The sequence below is a fragment of the Monodon monoceros genome, unplaced genomic scaffold (assembly GCF_005190385.1).
Source record: "Monodon monoceros isolate NGI ecotype Baffin Bay Population unplaced genomic scaffold, NGI_Narwhal_1 Super_Scaffold_4, whole genome shotgun sequence".
In the NCBI taxonomy this organism is placed as follows: domain Eukaryota; kingdom Metazoa; phylum Chordata; class Mammalia; order Artiodactyla; family Monodontidae; genus Monodon; species Monodon monoceros.
The window spans coordinates 45,793,554-45,821,143 of record NW_021703781.1 but is presented as its reverse complement, the minus strand read 5'-3'; the positions used below and the strand labels follow the sequence as shown (position 1 = coordinate 45,821,143).

The window sequence follows — 27,590 nt, the reverse complement described above, 5'->3', positions numbered from 1 at the left end:
TGACAATGAATTAAATTTCAAACATCTTCATGGGGAAAGCTGACCTTTAATTGACTGTGTATTTGTTTTACTGTCTTTCTCACTAGATTGTAAGCTGCATGAGGTTTGGGGAAAATGTCTGCTTTGTTTCACTGAAGGGTAGCAGAATATGCCACCCCCAAATATGCCACCTTGCCATAGGATTATTTTGAGCTAAAGGCAGTTGAAAAGAAGCAGATATAAGGAAAGCTCTCTGCTCTCCCCCATCTTCCTGAAAAAGATATCTCTCCTCCTCTACCGGGAAGGAGAGAAGTTGATCACCTGAAACAACTCTAGTCCCTAATCAACCCAGAGACACAAACAGAAAAATATACATAACAAACCTTATAAGCAGGCTATTATCTTCCATTAGTTTCCCTCATATATTTGCCTTCCTATAATTTGCCACTTAGAAACTAAAGTTCTTTGCCTTTGCCTTATCACTTCTCTAAAAATGTATTGTTTGTTTGTTAGGATGCTATATAAACCCACCCCTTTGAATTACTCATCACTGGGTACTCCCCTGGGTATGCCCAATGCATGTGTTAATAAACTTGTTTGTTTTTCTCTTGTTAATTTGTCTTTTTTCAGTTTAATTTAAGGCCCAAGCCAATGAACCTAAGATGGGTAGAGGAAAAAGAATTTTCCCTCCCCTACATCACCATAGTAGTTTTGGTTTCTAGCACTGAAAACTATTGATAAAATTGAACATTTTATTTTACGTAAGTCCAGTGGGTTTTTTTTTTAATAGATCTTTATTGGAGTATAATTGCTTCACAATACTCTGTTAGTTTCTGTTGTACACCAAAGTGAATCAGCCATATGCATACACATGTCCCCATATCCCCTCCCTCTTGAGCCTCCCTCCCACCCTCCCTATCCCACCCCTCTAGGTCATCACAAAGCACCAAGCTGATCTCCCTGTGCTATGCAGCTGCTTCCCACTAGCTATTTTACGATCAGTGGTGTATATATGTCGATGCTACTCTCACTTTACCCCAGCTTCCCCCTCCCACCCCATGTCCTCAAGTCCATTCTTTATGTCTACATCTTTATTCCTGCCCTGCAACTAGGTTCATCAGTATCATTTTTTTGTTTTAGAGTCCATATATAGTTAGAATACAGTATTTGTTTTTCTCTTTCTTACTTACTTACTTCACTCTGTATGACAGACTCTAGGTCCATCCACCTCACTACAGATAACTCAATTTCGTTTCTTTTTATGGCTGAGTAATATTCCATTGTTTGTATGTGCCACATCTTCTTTATCCATTCATCTGTCGATGGACATTTAGGTTGGCTCCATGTCAAGGCCAGTGTTTTACTTGCTACAAATCTACTCAGCAAACTTTTTTTTTTCTACTATATAACATTCACAGAGAAATGGTTCTTCTCTCTCTTCCTCTCTCTCTTTCACACACAGAGACCTGTATAGTCTGTTTCACTATTTTCTCAATACAACCAATGTTGTATCAGGTTTGAGTAATTGTTCAAAGATTACATCATTGCAGTGAATTACATGTTTCTGAAAGCAGCAAGCAGGAAAGATGATTAGTATATGTTGATGTAAAACCAAATGATATGTAAGAGTGGTCCATATTTCAGTGCCTACAGGTCACAAGCACAGAGTTCTCCAAGACAGGAACCAGCCTCAGGGCCTGCTCTTAATACTCCAGGGCTTCATTCATTTCTCCTTTTACTTTTTGGATGAACCCAAGGATGCACAAGCTTTCCATATCTGAGGCATCGCTCTGAAGTTTCTTTAAAGCCAATTTCTTCAAAGAACTGATACTTTTATTCCTTGCTAATGATGCCTTTTCTATTTCTGCTGCTTTTAAATAATGGCTGATTGCATCAACTTCAGATTTTTTTTTTAATTCCAGAAATCGGCCATAGTGGAAATGTACCTGTTGCAGCATATATTTGTTGAGTGATTCCATGCATAACACCTTTTGATAAGCATCTTCAGCTTTTCTGTGGTCACCTGCTTCTGTGTACATTTCTGCCAGGTCTATGTAAGCAAACTCAAATGTGGGCTTTTGTTGCACAGCAAATTCAAAATGAGATATGGCTGACTGTATTATTCTGTTGACGTTTTCTTTATCCTGTCCTTTAGGCTGCCAGTTTGTAGCTTTCTTTATTTGCATCATTTGTGACTTGTAGCAAAGCCCCATCTGGTGATGCAGGACGACAGAGGAGGGTGTTGCTTTCAAGGCCAGTTTTAAGAACTGAAGAGCTTTATCCAGAGAGCCTTTTCTTCGGTAAAACGTGGCAGTATATCGGAAGACATAGATCTTTGAGGACGCGTTGGTCAGTGCTTCTTTAATGTATTTTTCTCCTTCAGCTTCTTGTCCTACACCTTGAAGCTTCAGGGCAAGGAGAGCCTTAATATATGCATCTTTTGGATTTAGCCTGACAGCCTGTTTTAGGGTATTCAGACAAAATTTCCCAGTATGCCGTACTGCTTTGTTAAAGCTCTCCAGGCGATAGACGGTGATTGCATACCCAGCGCTGAATTCAGGGTTTTCAGGGTCCACTTCCAGAGCCTTTTCAAAGCAGACCTTGGCCCGTTCATAATTGCTTCCTCCACATTTCAGCAAGGCCCATCCTTCCTCACAGTCCATATAAGGACCCTCCATTCTATAGCTGGAGGAATTTGCAAGCTTCCTGCAAGTGTTCTTCACCTTGTCCAGGTAAATCTGGGCTTCTGCATGTCGGCCCATGTGGTAATGCAGCCAGGCATAGTTGCCCCAGGTAACCAGACTTCTCATGTCTGATTGGTTGGCATGTTCTTGCTGGGTTAAGTCTTCAGCTTCTTTCAAACTCTTCAAGGCTTCCTCATTCTGGCCTCTCAGGTGTTTCACATAGGCCAGTAAGTTGTATATTCCCACTTTGTATGTGGTGTCTAGGAACTCAATCTGCTCCAAGACCCTGTTTTCTAATTCAGGTATTTCAGTGTCCTTAATGACCAACTCCCATGTAAAGTGACATCTCAACTGTTCCAGCTTATCCTTGATCTGATCTTCATCAGCATTAGTACTTTAAAAACAAAAGCAGATTTTCTTTGTTAGGTGACAAACAGCCAATAGAAATAAGCCAGACAAAACACTGCATATTTAGAGCTTAGCCTTGAAAAGGGCACACCTGCTTTGATCTTCCTTTGAGTTCCTCTATTTCTAAGATCCGTGTGGCCTTTGAATGCAGTTTGCTTGGCTTCATACACTGGCCCCAGCACTTTCTACCCATGCAACCTCTCTGTGCTTCAGAGTCTCCTTCGTAAAGTGGGGAAAATAATAGATTTATCACACTGGATTTGGTGAGAATTAATAAGCCTATGTATGGAAAGCACTTAGAGCATACATATTTCATGCTATGTAAGAGTTTCCTAGGAGATTGGTTCAAGATGGCAGAGTAGAAGGACATGCGCTCACTCCCTCTTGCAAGAGCACCGGAATCACAACTAACTGCTGAACAATCATCGACAGAAAGACACTGGAACTCACCAAAAAAGATACCCCACATCCAAAGACAAAGGAGAAGCCACAGTGAGACGGTAGGAGGGCCACAATCACAATAAAGTAAAGTCCCATAACCACTGGGTGGGCGACTCAGAATCTGGAGAACAATTATACCACCAAAGTCCACCCACTGGAGTGAAGGTTCTGAGCCCCACGTCAGGCTTCCCAACCTGGGGGTCCGACAAGGGAGGAGGAATTCCCAGAGAATCAGACTTTGAAAGCTAGCGGGATTTGATTGCAGGACTTTGACAGGACTGGGGGAAACAGAGACTCCACTCTTGGAGGGCACACACAAAGTAGTGTGTGCATCAGGACCCAGGGGAAGGAGCAGTGACCCCATGGGAGACTGAACCAGACCTACCTGCTAGTGTTGGAGGGTCTCCTGAAGAGCCCAGGGGCAGCTGTGGCTCACCGCCAGGACAAGAACACTGACAGCAGAAGTTCTGGGAAGTACTCCTTGGCGTGAGCCCTCCCAGAGTCTGCCATTAGCCCCACCAAACAGCCGGTAGGCTCCAGTGCTGGGTCGCCTCAGGCCAAACAACCAACTGGGAGGGAACTCAGCCCCACCCATCAGCAGACAAGTATATTAAAGTTTTACTGAGCTCTGCCCACCAGAGCAACACCCAGCTCTACCCCCCACCAGTCCCTCCCATCAGGAAGCTTGCACAAGCCTCTTAGATAGCCTCATCCACCAGAGGACAGTCAGCAGAAGCAAGAAGAACTACAATCCTGCAGCCTGTGAAAGGAAAACCACATTCACAGAAAGATAGACAAAATGAAAGGCAGAGGACTATGTACCAGATGAAGGAACAAGATAAAATCCCAGAAAAACAACTAAATGAAGTGGAGATAGGCAACTTTCCAGAAAAAGAATTCAGAATAATGATAGTGAAGGTGATCCAGGACCTTGGAAAAAGAATGGAGGCAAAGATCGAGAAGACGCAACAAATGTTTAACAAAGACCTAGACGAATTAAAGAACCAACCACTAGAAGAATTAAAGAACAAACAAACAGAGACGAACAATACAATAACTGAAATGAAAAATATACTAGAAGGAATCAGTAGCAGAATAACTGAGGCAGAAGAACGGATAAGTGACCTAGAAGACAGGTTGGTGGAATTCACTGCCATGGAACAGAATAAAGAAAAAAGAATGAAAAGAAATGAAGACAGCCTAAGAGACGTCTGGGACAACATTGAATGCACCAACATTCACATTATAGGGGTTGCAGAAGGAGAAGAGAGAGAGAAAGGACCCAAGAAAATATTTGAAGAGATTGTAGTCAGAAACCTCCCTAACATGGGAAAGGAAATAGCCACCCAAGTCCAGGAAGCACAAAGAGTCCCAGGCAGGATAAACCCAAGGAGAAACACTCCGAGACACATAGTAATCAAATTGACAAAAATTAAAGACAAAGAAAAATTATTGAAAGCAACAAGGGAAAAACAACAAATAACATACAAGGGAACTCCCATAAGGTTAACAGCTGATTTCTCAGCAGAAAATCTACAGGCCAGAAGGAAGTGGCACAATATATTTAAAGTAATGAAAGGGAAGAACCTACAACCAAGATTACTCTACCCGGCAAGGATCTCATTCAGATTTGACAGAAAAATCAAAAGCTTTACAGACAAGCAAAAGTTAAGAGAATTCAGCACCACCAAACCAGCTCTACTACAAATGCTAAAGGAACTTCTCTAAGTGGGGAACACAAGAGAAGAAAAGGACCTACAAAAACAAACCCAAAGCAATTAAGAAAATGGTAATAGGATCATACATATCGATAATTACCTTAAATGTGAACAGATTAAATGCTCCAACCAAAAGACACAGGCTTGTGGAATGGATACAAAAACAAAACTCATATATGTGCTGTCTACAAGAGACCCACTTCAGACCTATGGACACATACAGACTGAGAGTGAGAGAATGGAAAAAGTTATTCCATGCAAATGGAAGTCAGAAGAAAGCTGGGGTGGCAATACTCATATCAGATAAGATAGACTTTAAAATAAAGAATGTTACAAGAGACAAGGAAGGACACTACATAATGATCAAGTGATCAATCCAAGAGGAAGATATAACTATTAGAAATATATATGCACCCAACATAGGAGCACCTCAATACATAAGGCAAATGCTAACAGCTATAAAAGAGGAAATCGACAGTAACACAATAATAATGGGGGACTTTAACACCTCATTTACACCAATGGACAGATCATCCAGATGGAAAATTAATAAGGAAACAGAAGCTTTAAATGACACAGTAGACCAGATAGATTTAATTGATATTTATAGGACATTCCATCCCAAAACAGCAGATTACACTTTCTTCTCAAGTGCACATGGAACATTCTTCAGGATAGATCACAACTTGGGTCACAAGTCAAGCCTTAGTAAATTTAAGGAAATTGAAATCATATCAAGCAATTTTTCCGACCACAACGCTATGAGATTAGAAAGCAATTACAGTGGAAAAAAAAAAAACGTAAAAAACACAAACACATGGAGGCTAAACAATAGGTTACTAAATAACCAAGAGATCACTTAAGAAATCAAAGAGGAAATCAAAAAATACCTAGAGACAAGTGACAACGAGAACACGACAATCCAAAACCTATGGGATGCAGTGAAACCAGTTCTAAGAGGGAAGCTTACAGCAATACAATCCTGCCTCAAGAAACAGCAAACATCTCAAATAGAGAATCTAACCTTACACCTAAACGAACTAGAGAAAGAGCAAACAAAACCCAAAGTTAGTAGACCTACAGACCTACGGACAAATTTAGTAGAAGGAAAGAAATCATAAAGATCAGAGCAGAAATAAATGAAATAGAAACAAAGGAAACAATAGCAAAGATCAATAAAACTAAACGCTGGTTCTTTGAGAAGATGAACAAAATTGATAAACCATTAGCCAGACTCATCAAGTAAAAGAGGGAGAGGACTCAAATCAATAAAATTAGAAATGAAAAAGGAGAAGTTACAACAGACACTGCAGAAATACAAAGCATTCTAAGAGACTACTACAAGCAACTCTATGCCAATAAAATGGACAACCTGGAAGAAATGGACAAATTCTTAGAGGGGTATAACCTTCCAAGACTGAACCAGGAAGAAATAGAAAATATGAACAGACCAATCACAAGTAATGAAATTGAAACTGTGATTAAACATCTTCCAACAAACAAAAGTCCAGGACCAGATGGCTTCACAGGTGAATTCTATCAAACATTTAGAGAAGAGCTAACACCCATCCTTCTCAAACTCTTCCAAAAAATTTCAGAGGAAGGAACACTCCCAAACTCATTCTATGAGGCCCCCATCACCCTGATAACAAAACTGCACCAAGATACTACAAAAAAAGAAAATTACACACCAATATCACTGATGAATGTAGATGTAAAAATCCTCAACAAGATACTAGCAAACAGAATCCAACAGCACATTAAAAGGATCATACACCGTTATCAAGTGGGATTTATCTCAGGGATGCAAGGATTCTTCAATATATGCAAATCAATCAATGTGATACACCATATTAACAAACTGAAGAAGAAAAACCATATCATTATCTCAATAGATGCATAAAAATCTTTTGACAAAATTCAACACCCATTTATGATAAAAACTCTCCAGAAAGTGGGCATAGAGGGAACCTACCTCAACATAATAAAGGCCATATATGACAAACCCACAGCAAACATCATTCTTAATGGTGAAAAACTGAAAGCATTTCCTCTAAGATGAGGAACAAGACAAGGATTCCACACTCACCACTATTATTCAACACAGTTTTGGAAGTCCTAGCCATGGCAATTGGAAAAGAAAAAAGAAATAAAAGGAATACAAATAGGAAAAGAAGAAGTAAAACTGTCACTGTTTGCAGATGACATGATACTATACATAGAGAATCCTAAAGATGCCACCAGAAGACTACTAGAGCTAATCAATGAATTTGGTAAAGTTGCAGGATAAAAAATTAATGCACAGAAATTCCTTGCATTCCTGTACACTAACAACGAAAGATCACAAAGAGAAATTAAGGTAACAATCCCATTCACCATTACAACAAAAAGAATAAAATACCTAGGAATAAACCTACCTAAGTAGGTGAAAGACTTGTACTCAGAAAACTATAAGACACTGATGAAAGAAATCAGAGATGACACAAACAGATGGAGATATATACCATGTTCTTGGATTGGAAGAATCAATGTTGTGAAAATGACTATACTACCCAAAGCAATCTACAGATTCAATGCAATCCCTATCAAACTACCAATGGCATTTTTTACAGAACTAGAAAAAATACCTTAAAATTTGTATGGAGACACAAAAGACCTCAAATAGGCAAAGCAATCTTGAGGGAAAAAAACAGAGCTGGAGGAATCAGACTCCCTGACTTCAGACTATACTACAAAGCTACAGTAATCAAGACAATATGGTACTGGCACAAAAACAGAAATATAGATCAATGGAACAGGATAGAAAGCTCAGAGATAAACCCACACACCTATGGTCAACTAATCTATGACAAAGGGGACAAAGATATACAATGGAGAGAAGACAGTCTCTTCAATAAGTGGTGCTGGGAAAACTGGACAGCTACATGTAAAAGAATGAAATTAGAATGTTCCCTAACACTATACACAAAAATAAACTCAAAATGGATTAAAAACCTAAATGTAAGACTGGACACTATAAAACTCTTAGAGGAAAATTTAGGAAGAACACTCTTTGACATAAATCACAGCAAGATCTTTTTTGATCCACCTCCTAGAGTAATGGAAAGAAAAACAAAAATAAACAAATGGGACCTAATGAAACTTAAAAGCTTTTGCACAGCAGAGGAAACTACAAACAAGACAAAAAGACAACCCTCAGAATGGGAGAAAATATTTGCAAATGAATCAACGGACAAAGGATTAATCTCCAAAATATATAAACAGCTCATGCAGCTCAATATCAAAAAGCAAACAAACCAGGCTTCCCTGGTGGCACAGTGGTTGAGAGTCCGCCTGCCAATGCAGGGGACATGGGTTCGTGCCCCGGTCCGGGAAGATCCCACATGCCGCGGAGTGGCTAGGCCTGTGAGCCATGGCCACTGAACCTGCACGTCCGTAGCCTGTGCTCCGCAATGGGAGAGGCCACAACAGTGAGAGGCCTGCGTACCGCCAAAAAAAAAAAGAAAAGCAAACAACCCAATCAAAAAATGAGCAGAAGACCTAAATAGACATTTCTCCACAGAAGACATACAGATGGCCAAGAGGCACATGAAAAGTTGCTCAACATCACTAATTATCAGAGAAATGCAAATTAAAACTACAATGAGGTATCACCTCACACCAGTTAGAATGGGCATCATCAGAAAATCTACAAATGACAAATGCTGGAGAGGGTGTGGAGAAAATGGAACCCTTTTGCACTGTTGGTGGGAATGTAAATTGATACAGCCACTATGGAGAACAGTATGGATGTTCCTTAAAAAACTAAAAATAGAATTACCATATGACCGAGCAATCCCACTACTGGGCATATACCCAGAGGAAACCATAATTCAAAAAGTCTCATGCACTCCCATGTTCATTGCAGCACTATTTACAATAACCAAGTCATGGAAGCAACCTAAATGCCCATCGACAGATGAATAGATAAAGAAGATGTGGTACGTACATACAGTGGAGTATTACTCAGCCATAGAAAGGAATGAAATTGGGTCATTTGTAGAGACGTGAATGGACCTAGAGATTGTCATACAGAGTGAAGTAAGTCAGAAGGAGAAAAACAAATATTGTATATTAATGCATCTATGTGGAATCTAGAAAAATGGTACAGATGAACGGGTTTGCAAGGCAGAAATAGAGACACAGATCTAGAGGGCACACGTATGGACACCAAGGGGGGAAAGTGGGGTGGGGGGGGTGGCGGGGTGGGATGAATTGGGAGATTGGGATTGACATGCATATACTAATATGTATAAAAATAGGTAACTAATAAGAACCTGCTGTATAAAAAATAAATAAGTCAAAGCACAGGTTCCTGAGATCACACAGCTGCATGAGTGGCAAAATCAGGACTCAGGCCGTTTTTTTTAAAAAAAAAAAAATGTTTCCTATTTTTGTAATTAGGATAGAGACCAGTAAGAAATGCAGAGCCTTAGGAAACATTATTGACCTTAGGAACTTAGTCTGCAGATTATGCAACAAATTAAGACCACCTAAAAGCAATAATATTTGACCCATTTATTTGGAAATAATAATGGATTCACAGAAATTTGCAAAGATTGTACATAGGTCCAGTGTATCCTTCACCTAGTTTCTCCCAAAGATTATATCTTATCTAACTATGTCAAAACTAGGAAATTGGCAGTGGTACAATATGCATACAGTTCTGTCATTCTATCACATGTGTAAATCCATGGAACCATCATTTGATCAAGTTAGAGAACTACTCCATCATCACAAACATCTCTCTCATGCTGTTTCTTTAGAGTCAAAACTGTTGCCTCCCTCCATTTCCAAACATTTCTAGCCTCTGGTAACTACTAACATGTTTTTCATCTCTATAATTTTGTCATTTCATGAATGTCATATACATGGAGTCATATATTGTGTAATCTTTGGAGATTGCCCTTTTCACTCATCATAATGCCCTTGACATACATCCAAGTTGTTGAGTTTTATCAACAGTTCATTCCTTTCTACTGGGGGGTCATTTGCCATGGTATGAGAGTATCACAATTAACTATTCATCTGTTGTAGGACATTTCAATTGTTTCTGGTTTTGGCTTATTACAAATAAAAGTGCTATGAACAGTTGTATACAGGCCTTTACATGGACATACATTTTCATTTCTCTGGGATAAATGTTGAGGAGTGCAATTGCTAGGTCATGTGGTAAGTGTATGCTTATGTTTTTAAGAAGCTGCCACAGTGTTTTCCAGATGAATAGTATCATTTTTCATTCCTACTAGTAATGTATGAATGATCTAGTTCTTTGCATTCTTACCAGAATTTGGTATTTTCACTTTTTTTTTAATGTTAGCCCTTTTAATAGACATGTAGTGGTATCTCCTTGTGGTCTTAATTTGCATTTTCCTAATGGCTAGTGGTGTTGAACATATTTTTATGTGCTTATTTGCCATCTACATATCCTCTTTCATGAAATATCTCTTCATATCCTTTGCCTATTTTCTAATTAGGTTTTTTTTATTGTTGGGTTTCAATAACTCTTTATAGATTCTAGATATGAGTGCTTTGTGATGTTTTCAAATATTTTCTCTCAGTGTGTGGCTTGTCTTATTATCCTTTAATAAGGTCTTTTGAAGAGCAAAAGTTTTTACTTTTGATGAAGTATAACTTACTGATTTTTTTTCTCTTATGGGTCATGTGTTTGGTATCATGTCCAGGAACTCTTCACCAGGCCCTAAGTCCTGAAGATTTTCTCCTGTATTTTCTTCTACAAGTTTTATAATTTTACATTTAAATCTGTGATCCATTTTGAGTTAATTTTTGCATAATGTATGAAGGTTAGGTCAGTGTCTCATTTTTCAGCCTATGGATATCCAGTTGCTCCAGCAGCATTTGTTGAAGACTGTTCATCCTCTATTGAATTGTTTTTGCACCTTTGTCAAAAATCAGTTGGCTGTGCTTGTGTGGGATTATTTCTGGGTTCCTTATTCTGTTCCACTGATCTGTGTGTTTATCCTTCCACCAATACCATACAATCTTGTTTACTGTGTGTAATCAATCTTAAAACTGGGTAGGGTGATTCCTCTCTATTTTTCTTTTTCAAAATTGTTATTCTAGTTCCTTTGCTTTTCCATATAAATTTTAGATTAATATTTTCTATATCTATAAAAAATCTTGCTGGAGTTTTGATAGGAATTTTATATCAATTGGGGGAGAATTGACATTGTTGCTGTGCTGAGTCTTCTAATCCATGAACATTCTGTATCTGTTTATTTAGATATTCTTTAATTTCTTTCATTAGCATTTTAATAGTTTATAGGCATTGAAGTCCTGTGCATGTTATGTTAGATTTACACTTAAGTACACTTATGTGTTTCTTTTTGTGCACTTTAAAATTATATTGTGTTTTTAACTTAATTTTTACATGTTCCTTGCTAGTATATAGAAATACAATTGACTTTTGTATGTAAATCTTGTATTCTGTAACCTCGATGAACCCACTTTTTAGTTCTAGGAATTGTTTTATAGATACCTTGGGATTTTCTATGTAGACCATCATGGCATCTATAAATAGGGACAGTTTTATTTTTTCTTTCTGATCTGTATACCTTTTATTTCCTTTTTCGCTCACTGGAAAATTTTCTTTAGCTATTCCTTAAGGGTAGGTCTGTTGGTGCCAAATTCTCTTAGCTTTCCTTCATTTGAGAATGTCTTAATTTCCTATTTATTCCAGAAGGATATTTTTGCTGGATGTAGGATTCTAGGTTGAAAATTCTTTTCTTTCAGCACTTGAAAAATGTTATGCCCCTTTCTTCTCAACTCCATGGTTTCTAACGAGAAATAACCTGCCATTAGACTTGTGTGTATGTTTTTCCCTTCCTTATAGCTGAGGTGTCATTTCTCTCTACTACTTTCATGGGTTTTCTTTTTATCTTTAGTCTTCAGAATTTTAACTGTGACGTGTCTTGGATTTCTTTGGGTTTATCATCTTTGGACTTTGGTCAGCTACTTGAAATTAGAATCACATTGGATAATTTCTATCATTCTGTCTTCAAGTTCATGAATTCTTTCCTCTGTCCTCTCCATCCTGTTTTTGAGCCCACCCACTGGGTTTTCATTTTGGTTATTGTACTTTTCAATTCTAAAATTCCCATTTGGTTCTTCTTTATATCTCCTTTTCTTTGCTGAGACTTTTTATATTTTCATTTGTTTCAAGTGTGTTTGCAATTGCCCATTGAACCATTTTTACGATGGCAGCTTTAAAATCCTAGTTAGACAACGCTAGTATTTGTGTCATCTCAGTGTTGTTGTCTGATGATTATTCTTTCTCATTCACGTTGAGATTTTCCTGGTTCTTGGCTTGATAAGCAATTTTTAATGAAAACCTGGGCATTTGGGTATTATTATATATTATAGGACTCTGAGTTACATATAAATCTGTTTTAGCAGGCCTCCTCTAATACTGTTGTTCTAGGGAAAGGGGAAGGACACCTCATTCCACACTGCCAGATCAAGGTGGAATCCTGTTTACTGACTTGTCTTTCATTAACACTTTATGGGGAGCCTGGGCTCCTCATTACTGCTGGATGGGGGTGGGAGTTCAGGATCCCCCAGGCCTCTGCTGATACCACCCTGGCTTGAAGGGGTAGGTGTGCCTTGTTACTCTTCTCCATGTGGCCTTTACTGATGCTGGGAAGGGAGGTGAGTGGGGAAGAGTGACCTTATTACCTCTGGATGGTGGTGAAAGTCCTGAACTCCACTAGGCCTCTCTGATACCACCTCAGTGGGGAGTGGGAGGATACCTCATTACCACTAGGTGGGGGCTGATGTCCACACTCCCTTTGTGGTCTTCACTCCCTCACTGCAGAGAGAGGGACTCTTGTTACCACCCTGGTGGGGATGAAAGTCTTTGCATTCCACTTGCCCTTCTGTGGCATCATCCATGGGGGTAGGGGGAGGGTGAGAGTTGGGATGCCTAGCTATAGCCTGGTGAGGGTAGAAGTCTAGGCTACCCACTCAGCCTTTGCTGGCAAAGTTCGGAATGGGGCTTTAGTTTTTATTTGATTTTTTCCTGTGTATTTGGCTGGAGTAGAATGGTTGTTCATAAATATTTTGTCTTGCTAGGCTGTCCCCTCCTTGGTCCTTTGGCTAGAGATAGCAGGCTTTTCATGGGACTTTTCTGTCTGTGCCTGCTGGCATTTCTAGGTTGCTGGCTTCTCCAGCACTCAGTCTGGGATATATGCAGAAAAGAGGAATATCCATATACAAGAGAATGAAGTTGGACCCCTACCTTATACCGTATACAAAAAATGAAATCAAAATGCATCAAAGATCTAAATGTAAGACCTGAAACTATAAAAATCTTGAAAGAAACAGGGAAAAAACTCCATGACATTGGATTTGGCAACAATTTCTTGGATATGACACCAAGAGCACAAGTAACAAAAGTAAGAATAAATAAGTTGAACTTCATCAAAATTAAAAACTTTTGTGCCTCAAAGGGTACTATCAATAGAATGAAGAGACAACCCACAGAATGGGAGAAAATATTTGCAAATCATGTACCCGATAAGGGATTAATATCTAGATTATATAAGCAACTCCTACAACTCAACAGCAAGAAAAAAACAACTGATTAAAAAATGGGTAAAGGACTTGAATAGATATTTCCCCCCCAAAAAATATACAAATGGCCGGTAAGCAGATAAAAAGATGTTCAACATCACCAATCATTAGTGAAATGCAAATCAAAACCATAAGATATCTCTTCACACCAATTGCGATAGCTGTTATCAAAAACACAGAAAATAACAAGTGTCGTTGAGGATGTGGAGAAATTAGAAGCCTTGTGCACTTCTAGTGAGAATGTCAAATGGGGCAGCTGCTGAGGAAGATGGTGGTGATTCCTCAAAAAATTAAACATAGAATTACCATATTATTCAGCAATTCCACTTTTGGGTATATACCTAAAATAAATGAAAGCAGAGACTTGAGTAGATATTCATAGCATTATTCACAATAGTCAAAAGGTGGAAGCAACCCAAGTGTCCATCAGTGGAAGAATGGATAAACAAAATGTGATCTATGCATACAATGATATATTATTCAGCCTTAAAATGGAAGGACATTCTGACACATGCTTCAAAATGGATGAACCTCGAAGACATTATGAAAAGTGAAATAAGCCAGTCACAAAAGGCCATGTGTTGTATGCTTCCATTTATATGAAATATCAATGATAGGCAAATCCATAGAGACAAAAAGCAGATTAATGGTTGCCAGACCTAGGGTGAAGGATGAGTGGGGAATGGCTGCTCAGAGTGACAAAAATGTTCTTGAAGTAGATAGTGGTGATGGTTGCACACCATTGTGGTTGTATTAAATACCACAAAATTGTATACTTAAAAATAGTTAAAATGGTAAATTTTGTCTTACGTGTATTTTATCACACAAAAAATCATATTACTAACTTGAATAGAAATTCTACAAATTATATATGTCTGTGTGTGTGTATATATATATATATTTCTAGTACATGTTGAAATAAACACAAAAGCATTAAAACATAAAATCTAATTACCATGCCATCTGAAATGAGCTCATGAACCTCCACTGGTACCCTTTAAGAAACATTTGTTTAAAGGTTAAATAAGGTATCATTGAATAGAGACTCCGGTTCATGTCTCAGCTCTATCACTTATTATCTGTGTAGCCTCAACATTTCTTAATTTAAAATTCGTATTGCAAAATAAGTATAATAGGAGTGCCTGCCTCATAGGTTTCTTTTGTAAATGTAATAATTTACGTAATACTTTGGAAGCCAGGTTGGCCCTTGATAAGCATTCAGGAAGTGATATCTACTTTATCATTATTATTACTATTTTCTTAATTATCAGTGATAGTCCACTCTTATCTGTCTGTGGACCAAAGGAGGGGAGAAGGGTTGATAATAGGCCCATAATTATATGCATTTTCTGAAGCTGTTGCCCCTTCAAAATTTTGCCCACTGGAGCACTGAGGGGGAATTTGCAGGTTGATACAAATTAATGTTTTTTTGATCTGCTGATATCAAGAGTTATTTGAATGAAGATTCAGTTTGGGTAATATAGAAATGTTCACATTAGGCCCTTTACCTAAGGAAGATGAGGGAGTTCCCAAGCACAGAACTCTAGCCAAGCCAGGAGGCTGTCAAACATCTGCAGACCACATGGCTTCCCCAGAGGACACGTAATCTGCTCATCTTAAAGCCAGTCAGGTTGAAAAGGCCCAACATAGGAACCCGGCAGTGCAGACAGTGAGAGAGACCAGAAGCCAACAGAGAAAGGTCTTATTCTCTAAGCAGTGAGCTTCTCCTACTCTTCCCCCACAATATTTCCCTCAAGACATCTGAGAGACCCCATGACTATGGCTCACACAGCTGTGTGGGTCCTACTTTTTCCTCCTGTTGTGGAGCCAGAGAGCAATATCTCTATCCAGACAAACTGTCCATTCCCTCCCTAGTCAGACAGAAGTGAGGTTGGTGAAAAATTACTTCAGAGATTGGGATCATTTTCTCCTTTCCTCCCTTCCCATCTCTCTCCCCTTCTTTGGGTTTTAACGTCTTCCTCAGGGAGTTGCTAAGAAAAATAAAGATGTCTGAACTAATAAAACAGTTTTTGGTGTGTGTATGAATGTGCATGTGTGTGAGCACACACGTGCGCGCGCACACACTCACACACATTCAGTCCAAAGCAGACGATCAGATAGAAGAATAAGGGAATGTCATCACTGAAACTAAGTTTGTTGACATAGTATGATTAACATTTTTTCCAGAAACTTTACACAGAAAGTAGAAAGTGAAATTAAAGTAGGCAGAGTCGTAGAAAACGAAACTTAAACAGTTATTGCTTCCTTTGTTCTGTATTGAAAACGGATTGAGAAAAGGCTCGTGGAAAGCAGTTTTACTGATGTGCTAATTCCTCTCTCAGACTCCATAAGGCCTTATAGAAACCCAGGAACCAAGAGATGCCAGTAATGTAGAGTCCACTGAACCTACAGCCAGGGAGACCTGTAAAAATTGGCTCTGTGGACTTGCCAAGGTCATGCCCCCAATCTGTGCCTTTGTTTGCTCATCTGGAAACAGAAATTGTTCTTTTTATGGTATAAAATTCTGCAAGTCACTAACTAGAGCCTTAACTCAAATTTGTTCCTATTCTCTGAGAGGTTGTATCTTACTAATTATTTTGTGCCTTTGCATACCCTTCTTTCTGGAGAATGGTCAATGATAAAAAGAGTTCTATAACTTCTTCTTTATTCATAGCAACAAAGAAAGTGTTAAGTGCTAGCATCCTGAGACATCAAACAAAACATATTGGCCTTAATGAGAACATTTCCGTATTCTTAATGCTCTCTCTTGTAGTCATCTAAAGTGTTCTCATCCACCAGACATGATTACCATACCTGTGCAAGAGAGTGTCCTCTTGGTGCCCGTGGCATCCAGGTCTACCCCATCCTGACCCATACAGTCTTCTGTAGTCGTGGTGCTTGTGTTAAGAGGTTGGGAAGAATAAGTGCTGAGACTATGGTCCTGGGTACAGATTACGCTCCTATTACTGGTGTCCGCTGAGCTCTTGTTTTCCCTACTTTGTATTAGAAATTGCCCTACTCTCCTGATACGTGTAGTAAAGTGGTGATTCCAGCAGATTTTGCAAAGCAAATTTCTCCCCAATCACAGTTAATTTAATCACTGGAAGGCCCCTTATTGAGAGGAGACAATTAGACTTGCTTCCCTGAGAAGCTGAATCTGTTGAGCTTGACATATATACATTTGGCTACCATTGTTAGCTATGTTTTTCCATGGCACCTGACAATAATAAAAACAGAGGAAGTTTATTCACAGAGAAGAATATCAAGTGGTTGAGAGGTGTGAAACAGAATTTGAGATAAGCGATGGAAGGTTTTGATGGCGCCTTCTGTCCATAGCTTCACCGTGAAGAGTCATGGGGCAAGGAGTATCTTATGGGATTTCAGGGTGTGTACCGAGTTGTATGAACCCAGATTACCAACGACTGTGGACCTGGGACCATATTGAGGGTTGTTCCTAGTGCTGCAAAAACCCAGGGACTGGCAAGGGTTTGGAACCAGATCTGCCTCCTACCCTAAAGGAGAGCGTCAGCCCATTGTCACCTATCATGAAGGTTGGTGGCTGGGTTCTCGATGACTGCGTAGAAAAGGGAGAGTTGAGGGAGGTAGCCTCATTTTTAGTTACTCTCCTGTATATAGAAGGCTATGAAATATAAAAACCTACTCCTAATGAAGTGCCCAGGATTCTGGTCATTACTTTTGGTTTCAGATTGACAGAAATAAACAATCCACCTAGTTCAGAAATGAAGGAAATATGCCAAATACCAAGAAAGCCTCCTAATCTCTGATCACTTGAGCAGAAGGTAAAGTAAGATGCTCTGGAATAGAGAGCTCTCTGATGCTGCAGAATGACACCTCAGTCAAATTCCAACTCAACTGTAGTTCATGGAACTTGAATTTAAATACTTAGCAACTACCTGGCACATAGAAGCATGCAAATAAAAGGTGACTATTGGGATATTGGGATTGACATATATATATACTAATATGTATAAAATGGATAACTAATAAGAACCTTCTGTATAAAAGATAAAAAAAATAAAATTAAAAAAAAAGGTGACTATTGGTGGCAGCAGGAGGAGCAGCAGCTGCAGTATTTTTCAGTCATCAAGTTTAAACAGTGCTTTCTTTAAAAACAAAACTTCCTATACTTTTTCTTTTAAAATAAGAAACAGAAAAGGAGCAGCTGCAAGAATGTTTTCCTCTTAGAAACACTTCATCAAACACCCTGTCAGATCTAAAAAGCTTCTGCTCAGCCCCTCCTGCCCAGCTCATCTCCCATGCCAGCCCTCACCAATGCTATAAGCTTCCACTGAGACATCCTGAACTGGTTAGAAAGTTCTACAGAAATAAAAATTTCTGAATAAATAATACAGGTTTATCCGTGTATTCTGATAAATGTTCAGGCTATAAGCAAACGCTGAAATAAATGAATTAGAAAAGCTCTCTTTTTGGGGAGCAAGGTGTCTTTGGAATCCTTGTGGAGAAAAGTAGTTGGGTTTGTAATTTTCCAATGTACTAGATAGAATGTAGAGAAGCAGACGAAGTGTTTATCTTGTCATTGCCATGAACTTGCCAGCAGTTCTGGTTCTATGGGGCTCTGGCTTGGGCTGATTAGGTATTCAGAATCTTGCCTACTGTCTCTGTGGAATAAACAGAGCTATGAGCAATACAAGACAGAGCAGTAGAGAGGAAACAGCCAAAAAAGTGTGTGTGTGTGTCTGAACATGTGCTTACAGTTAGGAAAACAAAACAAGAACTGGAGAAAATGACGCTTACAGAAAATGAAATTTCAGCACTATGCTGTAAGTCCATCCCCAGGAGTCTAGGACCAGCTAGCTCCCTGAGTGACTGACCAACTATGATAAGCTACTTCACCTCTATGAGCCTCAATTTCCTCAACTGATACATAAGTGATTTGGAATAGATTATCGAATCTCTACCCTCACTGCACACTAGAATCATCTAGGGAGGCTCCAAGAATAATGCCAATCAGGCCCTGTCCCAGACCAATTGAATACACCCCTGGGAATGGGCCCCCCGTCTCAGTATTAAAACGGAATGCTCAGGTGATTTTGATGTGCACCTGGGCTAGAACCAGGACCTTGATGACCCCTGGTGTCTATTGTTTGACAGAAATTCTCTGACTGAGTGATCTGGGACTCAGTCCCTGGACCTACTTCCCTTACTGTGAGTCCCGGGCTCAGTCTCTTCATTACTCTGCGCCTTGTTTCCCCACCTGCACGGTGGGCAATGAGCTCCTCAGTCTCTTCCTGATCCACAGGATGGATGGAAAAAGGATGGGATTCTGAGTGCTTTGGCCACTACCAGAGGGGAAGGGGGATGGGGGGAGGGCAAAATGAGTAAGGGGGGAGCTCCGTGGTGACAGATGGAAACTAAACATTTGGTGGTGAGTATGCCGTAGTATGTACAGAAGTTGAAATATAATATTGTACATACAAAACTTATATAATGTTATAAACCACCAACAAAAAAATGTGTGTTCCTTTTGAGATTATTTCTAAGTACTTCTGATCACATCCATGGGGAAGAGCTCAGAGACACCAGAAGTCCTATGTAGTGAATGGCATTTTGTCATGGGTTCTCAAGGGTCCACTCAGCCCACCTTAACCCACAGTTTGGCTTATTGCAACACAGTCAAGTACTGAGTTTTTATCATTTCCTCCTTTACATTTCAGGCTTATTTTGAAATAATTACAGACTCACAAGAAGTTGCAGAAAGAGTCTTGTGCAACCAACCCCTGACCCCCCAATAGCAACATCTTGTGTAACTGTAGTACAATATCAAAACCAGGAAAATGACATTGGTACTGTGTGTATATTTTAAAGATAAAATATATTATGATTTCATCTTACAAATTCAAATTTACAGGATTTTTACTTAATCTAATTGATCCTACATCTGTGTATTTTTTCCTCCCAAATTGAATATCTCTTTTCTATGTGGTACCAGCGTACATATGATCTATTCCACAATACACTGACAACAGTCTCAGAATAACAAAATCAGAACACCTTCAAAATGATTGCTGAGTAGAGTTTAGGGTTTTGTTTTGTTTTGTTTTTTGCTGTTCTTTCATCATAAGATATAACCTTCTAAAGATGTAGAGTCGAATTACAATGTATTTAAAAAATCACTTGGAATACTTCTCTGTGCGGTTTTATCCTTTATCTCACATATATTTTGGTTCATTTGCCTCATTTTGATTTACTTTTAGAATACTTCTTTTTTTTATCCTAACATTTTTATTATGAACATTGTTAAACATAGAGTTCAGAGAATTTTCCAACAAACACTAATATACTCACCACCTAGATTCTACAGTTAACATTTTACTATATTTGCTTTATTACGTATCTATTCAGCCATCAATTTCTCTATCCACCCATGAATTTATCTTATTTTTTTGTTGTGTAAGAAGGTAATCAGTGCAATCAATTGATAAAACATTTCAGCATGCATATTGTTGTAACTTTAGTCAGACCTTGTTTACAAGGAAAGGATGATATTCCTGCTCTAGTAGTTTTCTTCTGGTTAAATCTAATAAATCTGCTCTTAGTTTAGTATCAAAGTTGAAATGGGTGTTACTTGTGTGTTCCCCAGGCATCATCTGAGTGACCCACTCAAAACTCCCTTACCCTCTGCCATTGGTCAATTCCAGCTCTCAGGGATCAGGTAGCATAAGTCAACCTTTTAATTCCATGGCCTGTAGAAGTAAATCCACCCCCACTGCCAATATTTAAAAATATTCTTGGTAGGGTTTATATTCCCATGGCTTCCTTGCCTCAGGTCTTCTACTGCTATGTAAGTTGCCTCTGTGTTTTTCTACTTCCACTCAAACGAAGAACATACAAAAAGCGTACAATCTTTTAAAAATTTCACCAGTAAAATACATGCAGAGACTTTATTAGCTTATTGAGTTTTTAACTTAATTGAATGTTTTTGGAGAAAATATTTTAGGGAGAGAAAGGAGAAGATTATATCACATACCACAGAGCAAACACTTAAAAGATACATTAAGGTATTTGTGTCATTTTTAGCTTGCACATCCTAAACAGGTTTTTCCCTTACTTTGCCTTTCCACAGTACATTTTAACTTTTCTTAGGTGTGAATAAATGTCCAGCCAAGTGTTTGGAGCACATAGGTCTCTCATGATTGCCAGTAGCTGGACAAATGTAAATTTTAAAGTTTGAATTTGTTTTGAGGTTATAGACTTGGCTCACTAACCAGCAAATCTGGGAACTCAATCTCATCCGAACCCTGTTTTCTAAATCAGATATTTGTGTCTTCAATTAGCAACTCCCATGTAAAGTGGCATCTCAATTGACCCAGGCTATGTTCCATGAGATTCCCATTTGATTCATCACTGTATTTGTATTTTTTAGGAGGATTCAGTCTAATGGAAATGAAGCCAGTACTTTGAATACTCAAATATTATCCGGCCCCCGTGTCCTTGCCTTCTGTATCTGTTGCCTCCCAGGATTCTATGGTCACGTCATTAGGACAAAGAGCATGTTGGTGTAAAAACCCTGAGGAAATGCTAATTACTTCATGGTGCCAACAGGCAGGTAATATGAAGTCTAAAAGGCAGCTGGAAAGAAATTAATTCTGCTAATGTTAAAATAATTTCAGCATCACCCTCAACACTGCAAAACCCTTCTTTCCTTCTGCCCCCTCTCAGCATTGTAATACACCACTAATGCTGTCAGAAGAAATGTGGAGAGAGGGTTCACAGAAGTGTAGATTCCTAACTCATCTTTTCCATATTCCCAACACATAAACATGTTTTGGTTTTCTCACTTCCCAGGAAGGGTTCTGAGCGAAACATGAGAGCCAAATATGCAGGGCCCAGTAATTTGCGTTCTAATAGAGCACTCAGGTCGGGTGTGGTACAGGGAATATGCCACGCAGTTTGAGAGACTCTGTGACACTTACTCCCTGTTTATAGTTCACACGGGAAGTCTAGCAGGTCGGTAAGAAGATGGTTCACGTAGACATATCCCCCAGTCCTGTCAGAGCATATTTCAAGGCAAAAGCGACTTCATTATGAAGTTTCATAGTGCTGAACTAATCCTTAGTACATTTGCTGAGAAGTAAGCGTGCTTTTAAAATAACCACAGCAACCATAACAAAACACACAAAGCTCTGATTTTGTCCTTTCAAATATAAGAAACAAAAGGGGGACTGGGACCTGCAGCAACTTTCCTCCAGGCCCCAGCTCTCATTGACCAGATTTTGCCTGAAAGGATCTGAGCATGCCCTCCTAGGCTCTCTCAACATCCCTTCCCAGCTGCCAGCTGCCAGCTCTGCTGGGAGCACATCCCTCAGCGCCTGACTCTGTAAATCAGGAAGAGCCACAGAAATAAAAGTGCATGAATTGGTAAGATAGATTAGATAGATGATTAGTGAAATGCATATTTAATCTACTAGCAAAAACTGAATCAGCATAATTCAGGAAGTTGCACTCAAGAACAAGATTTGGGAGACATTCTCAACTTCCTATCAGAGAACCAGGGGATATTTACCTCATGATGGCTGTTTCCCTGCAATTCTGAAAAGCTGGGGTTCAGGCTGATTTTATTTTCTGCTGTGGGTTGCAAGCAAATGCAGAGGAGGTTTCCACTCAGGATGCTAGCTGTTAGGTCTGTGCTTTTATAAAATAGAAAAGGAAAACAAAACTGAGGGAATGCTATCAAGATTCCTGCTGAGGAGAAACTGCAACTGAACATGAGAGCTGAGCTCAATTCTCCACTGGGAGTACCATTCTACACAGATTCTGCAACTGCGCTTGAGAGTTTGAAAGAAGGCATTGTCGATGCCATGCACATTATGGGCCCTCCTCCCAGAGATTCAGATGCAACCTAGGGGTGGCCTTGGGCTCCGGACTCTGCATTTTAACAAACACCCTGGACATTCTGTTGCAGAAGTCCCTGTATCGTGTTTTGAGAAGCATAGTCCTGGAGGTATTTTGAAAAGCAGTTTCCCATTTACTTGTGGGAGATCATGTAAGTATCAGACAGTGAGACAGACATCTAGAAGAAAGGAAAATAACCACAGAAAGCATGGACTTCAGTTTTCTCTTTGACCAGCTCTGGGGTATTTCTTGAATCACATCACAGCCTCATTTCCTCACGTCTAAAATGGCCTGGAATAAATTTCCTTTTTTCTTCCATCCAAATGATAGGAAACTGTGCTGTAGGGAGATGCACTTTTACCTTCATCTCAGGTGTGGCTCTGGGCACTCTAAGGACTGATCTTCCCTCTCCAAATAGGGACCCGAGGGTCCAGACCTCCCAGTCCCTGCCCCTCCTCTCTAATGTGAGCATAATTAAAAGCATTAATACATTTCACCCGTTTGGCCTTTGTACCCAGAAGAAGCTCAGCCCTGGAGTTTGGCACCTTAGTAATGACCCTGCTCTGACACACTTTCTATATGACTTCTTGGCCAAGTAATTTGCCCTCTGAGGCCCATTTTTCTCATCCAGAATGTGGGGCTAATAAAAAATAATAGCGTTCCCTTCCTAGGGCTGCTGGGAGGATGATGATAGATGATGCGTGTAGAGCCCTGGACAGAGTGCACTTCCAACTACAAGGAAACTGTTACTGACATGATAACTGGCATATCAGTGTTATCATTTTAAGTGAATTTAGAGTGTGCAAAGGGGCCAACAGATTTCCTCAGTGGATGGGGCAGAGGAGGGCACTCATTAGCCAGCCAGCAGGTATGAGGTGTTTCCCCAGGTGGCTTCCCCGTTTGGAAATTTTTTAGCACAGCCGAGAAGGAACAGCCTAACTTGCCCCTGTCCCTACAGCCTCTGGGAACAGGGCACCTTGATGTGGGCCTCAGTCCAGCATAGTCCAGAGAGCCTCCCTCAGAATTCCTCAGGTCCGTGGCTCTGGACACACCCAAGCAGAGATCACTGCCAAACTTCTTAGGCAGACTGGCTACCAAGGCACTGGGCAGGGCTAGGTTTTTCTGGGCAACTCATTCATGCAGACATGATTCACATCACTCATGCCTGGGAGCCCATCACATAGGGGAAGTGACCTGAGGCATTTAGCAGTGAATTCCTCGTATCCACCCCATCCCCAGACACAAGCCTGCAGAGCATTTGGGAGCCCTTGGATCGCCCTGTCCTCATTCCCTGAATGGTCACTAGGGTGCTCCCTCCCCAGCCAGTCAACCCCTCGATCCCTTCCCAGGTGTTTGATGGGAAAGTTTTCCTTTTCTCTCAGCTGTATTTTTCCTGAGGCTCTAACTGATGTTAGAACTCAAGCAGGTCTATATGAATCTTTGAAAATCAAATTTACTAAGATTATACTTTACATTCAATAAAATGAACCCATTTAAAGTGTAGTTTGATGAATTTTGACAAACGTATATACCCACGTAACCACCACCATCTCTCTATAGACTATTTGCATCATCCCCTGTGTACCCTCCTAGTCAAGCCCAGTCTCACCCTCCACCATCCCCAGGCAACCGTTGCTCTGCTTTCCTTCATTAGAAATTAGATCAGTATTAGGAAAGAGATTAGGTCATTATGTTTTGAAAAGAAATTATTTTCTGCTGCTCACAAGTTCTCATTACAGCAATAAAAATAAACTCAGCTTCTGGTTTGTTTTCCTGTAAGAAATGGAAAAAATGTCCCATCTGTAAGGATTGTTTTTTCCACTTCCCACCTTGAAGTGATCAAACTTTCAGGGCAAAATTCCCAACATGAGTTGCCTTTTTACTACCAATTTCATCTTTAATGACATCTGCTGAAAAGAAATGCTTCCTTTTAAAATGACAAGAAGAAAGCCTCTTAGTTCTTTCCAAGAAAACAACAGAAAAAGCCTCAAAAGAGTAATTTGCTTAGATCTGACTTTGAACCAGCAAACTTTGTACCTGATTGGATCTAACCACTCCTGCCAAGCCTCCCTCACATCCAGCTCCTGGCTCCCAGCTCCACCCATGAAGCTTAGGGAGTCGGAGTGCACACACCAGAAAAAGTCATAGAAATAAAAAGTACCCATATTGGTAAAGGCATGTTTAGTCCACAAGCAACAGGACAACTCTGGAACTTGCCTGCACCCAAGAAGCTCAGCTTACACTTTGGTTTCAAGATCGAGGGTGCTTGCAAGGTTATCTCACTGACCTCATGATGGTGATCTGTTCTCTGCTGTTCTGAAAAGCTGGGGTCCAAGCTGATTTGCTCTTCAGAAATCTTTCACGTCTACCTCGAGTGAATACTGAAGGAGCTATAAAAGAGGGACGTGGGGGTAGGGAGAATGCACCAGCTGATGCTTTCTCCCAGTCTCTGAGTGACTGCCTTTATGAAAGGGAAGAGGATCTGGAAAGTGAAACTGATTTAAAATCAAGAGGAGGAAAAAGAAACTTAAGGTTATCTGTCATGACTCAGTAGAAGTAAATCGTTTAAAAATCATGACTGGGGACTTCCCTGGCGGTCCAGTGGTTAAGACTGTGCTTCCACTGCAGGGGGCGTGGGTTCCATCCCTGGTGGGGGAACTAAGATCCCACAAGCCTCGGGGCACAGCAAAAAAAAAAAAAAAAATCGCACTCCCAGGAATCTGACCCTAACTCTAGGGTGGGTCCCAGGAAATTGCATTTTTAATGAAGTCTGTAGGAGATTCTGATGTAGGGGTTTCTGGGAGCACATATTGTGGAAGACTGCTCCAGAAATATGTTGTAAAAAGTAACTTCGTCAAGTCAATTTACTTGTGGGAGACAATTTGTGCCTTGAGACCTGGATTTAATTCTGTGTGTTATTTACTAGCTCTGGGATTATCCGTGAGTCAAATCACTGAGCCTGATTTTTTTTTTTCCCCCATGCTAAATGTAAGAAGCCAAGCCCTGGAGTAAACCCTGAGCACTTTCAATCTCTGAGGTCTAAGGCAATCGTTCAGTTCTTCCAGCTATAAAATGGGAAATAGTAACACATATAATATTGTTGGCAAGCTGCCTAGCTGATAAATTTACATATTTATGCTTTAAGCTCTGAAGGGGTGATAATACCCTGAGAGATTTTTTTTTAATAAAATTTTCTATGATGTAAATATCCGTGAAAATATAGGGAATATAGTTCTCATGGCTGATTTGAAAATGCAAGAATTGTCAGTTGCGTAAGAGAAAGGCTCCCTCCATTCTGAAGCTGCAGAAGGTGAGAGAGAGAGATGCTTGTGTAACAAAACTGACATCTGTTTGTTTTTTCCCAACAATGGGAGTACCATAAGATACTTCGAGTTCAGAGACTGTGTTATGTCCAGCCAAAGTAACCTGCAACTGGGAAAGTCTGTAATTCTGTTGGTTGTCTGACTTAACAATTTGTTATCCTGGTAGTGATAAAGTGACATCCCTTTATATCTTTTATAGTGTCACCCAGGTAAGAGGGGCCCCTGCTTTTGGCCCTGTGCTTTAGAGGGCCCACATACCACAGGCACACAAAATGTAAATTTGTGAAGGAACACATGGCATCTCTGTTCCTGAGAAACTGGTGCTTAATCCTGGCATAGCGAGACTTGAAACCTTAAACATCCAGCCCAGGGAAAATGTGTCTCTATCTCTTGCCTTCTTTGCTCAAAGAGAAAGGAAATTGTGTTATAATTGTGCTGATTTTAGGGATAGACACTACTTTGAAGTGCAGAAATGATCGGAAGTGATTAGATCAGAGAAAAGGCAAATTTACTGAACTGGCCAAAGCCTTCCTCTCAGCCTGAATGCAATAGATCTTACACTATGAAGTTATTTTCCAGTACAGTTGCACCAGCTGCCCGTTTCTTGCTGCTTTTCTTGTTCTAACTCCTGACTTACACAGCGCTCGTGAATTAGCATCGTATTTGCAACAGCTGCACGTGGTAGCTGAATAACATTCTGTGTGTTAAGAAATCCATAGTGTGCTTAAATTTGTACACAGGTACACTTAGACTTACACAGTGAATCACATTTTCTTCTGCTTTTAAACTCTTCCTTTGTGCCAATTTGCTGATGAATGGTTCCTGAGAATGGGTATTTAAAAATAAAACAAGTGGGACCAGATTTTCATACTCACACCCTACTCAGAAAATAGAATATAGAATTTCTCCAACATGTCTCTTGGGTGCAAAAGTAATGATGGTACTTAAAATGTTAGTAATAAGAAGGGTACAACACAGTGCCAACAAACTTGGAGGTTAAAAATAGAAGGTGATGAAAAGAAAGCTTGCTTTCTTTATATACATTTATAACAAGAGTACTCATTCGTTTTTTAAATAGCCACATTGAAATATAATCCACATACCGTACAATTCACCCATTTAAACTATACAATTCAATAGTTTCAGCATTTCACAGAGCTGTGCAACCACCACCACAGTCAATTTTAGAATATTCTCATTACCCCAAAAAGAAGCCCTACCCCCCTTTGCTGTCACCTCCAGTCCTTCCATCCCTCCCAGGCCTAGGCAACCACCAATCTACTTTCTGTCTCTTATAGATTCACCTACTTTGGACATTTCGTGTAAATAGAATCATACAATATGTGACCTTTTGTGACTGGCTTCTTTCATTTAGCATAATATTTTCAAATTTCATCTATGTTGTAGCATGTATCAGTAAGTACTTTATTTTTATTGCTGAATAATATTCCACTGTATGGAGATACTTTATTTAATACATCAGTTCATCAGTGGATGGATCCACCTTTCGGCTATCGTGAATACTACTATAA

At 39.7% G+C, this 27,590-nt stretch overlaps 2 protein-coding genes across 2 annotated transcripts in view; one reads left to right on the top strand and one right to left on the bottom strand.

The window, feature by feature from the left end:
- LIPA (lipase A, lysosomal acid type) overlaps window positions 1-27,590 on the top strand; it is a 101,179-nt gene that overhangs the window by 5,156 nt on the left and 68,433 nt on the right. The window lies entirely within an intron of this gene.
- LOC114908750 (interferon-induced protein with tetratricopeptide repeats 1-like) lies at window positions 1,160-25,743 on the bottom strand. Its single transcript, XM_029245246.1, is given in 2 exon segments — window positions 1,160-3,057; window positions 25,023-25,743. Coding segments are annotated over 2 exon segments (1,443 nt in total). The 5' UTR covers window positions 25,028-25,743; the 3' UTR covers window positions 1,160-1,619.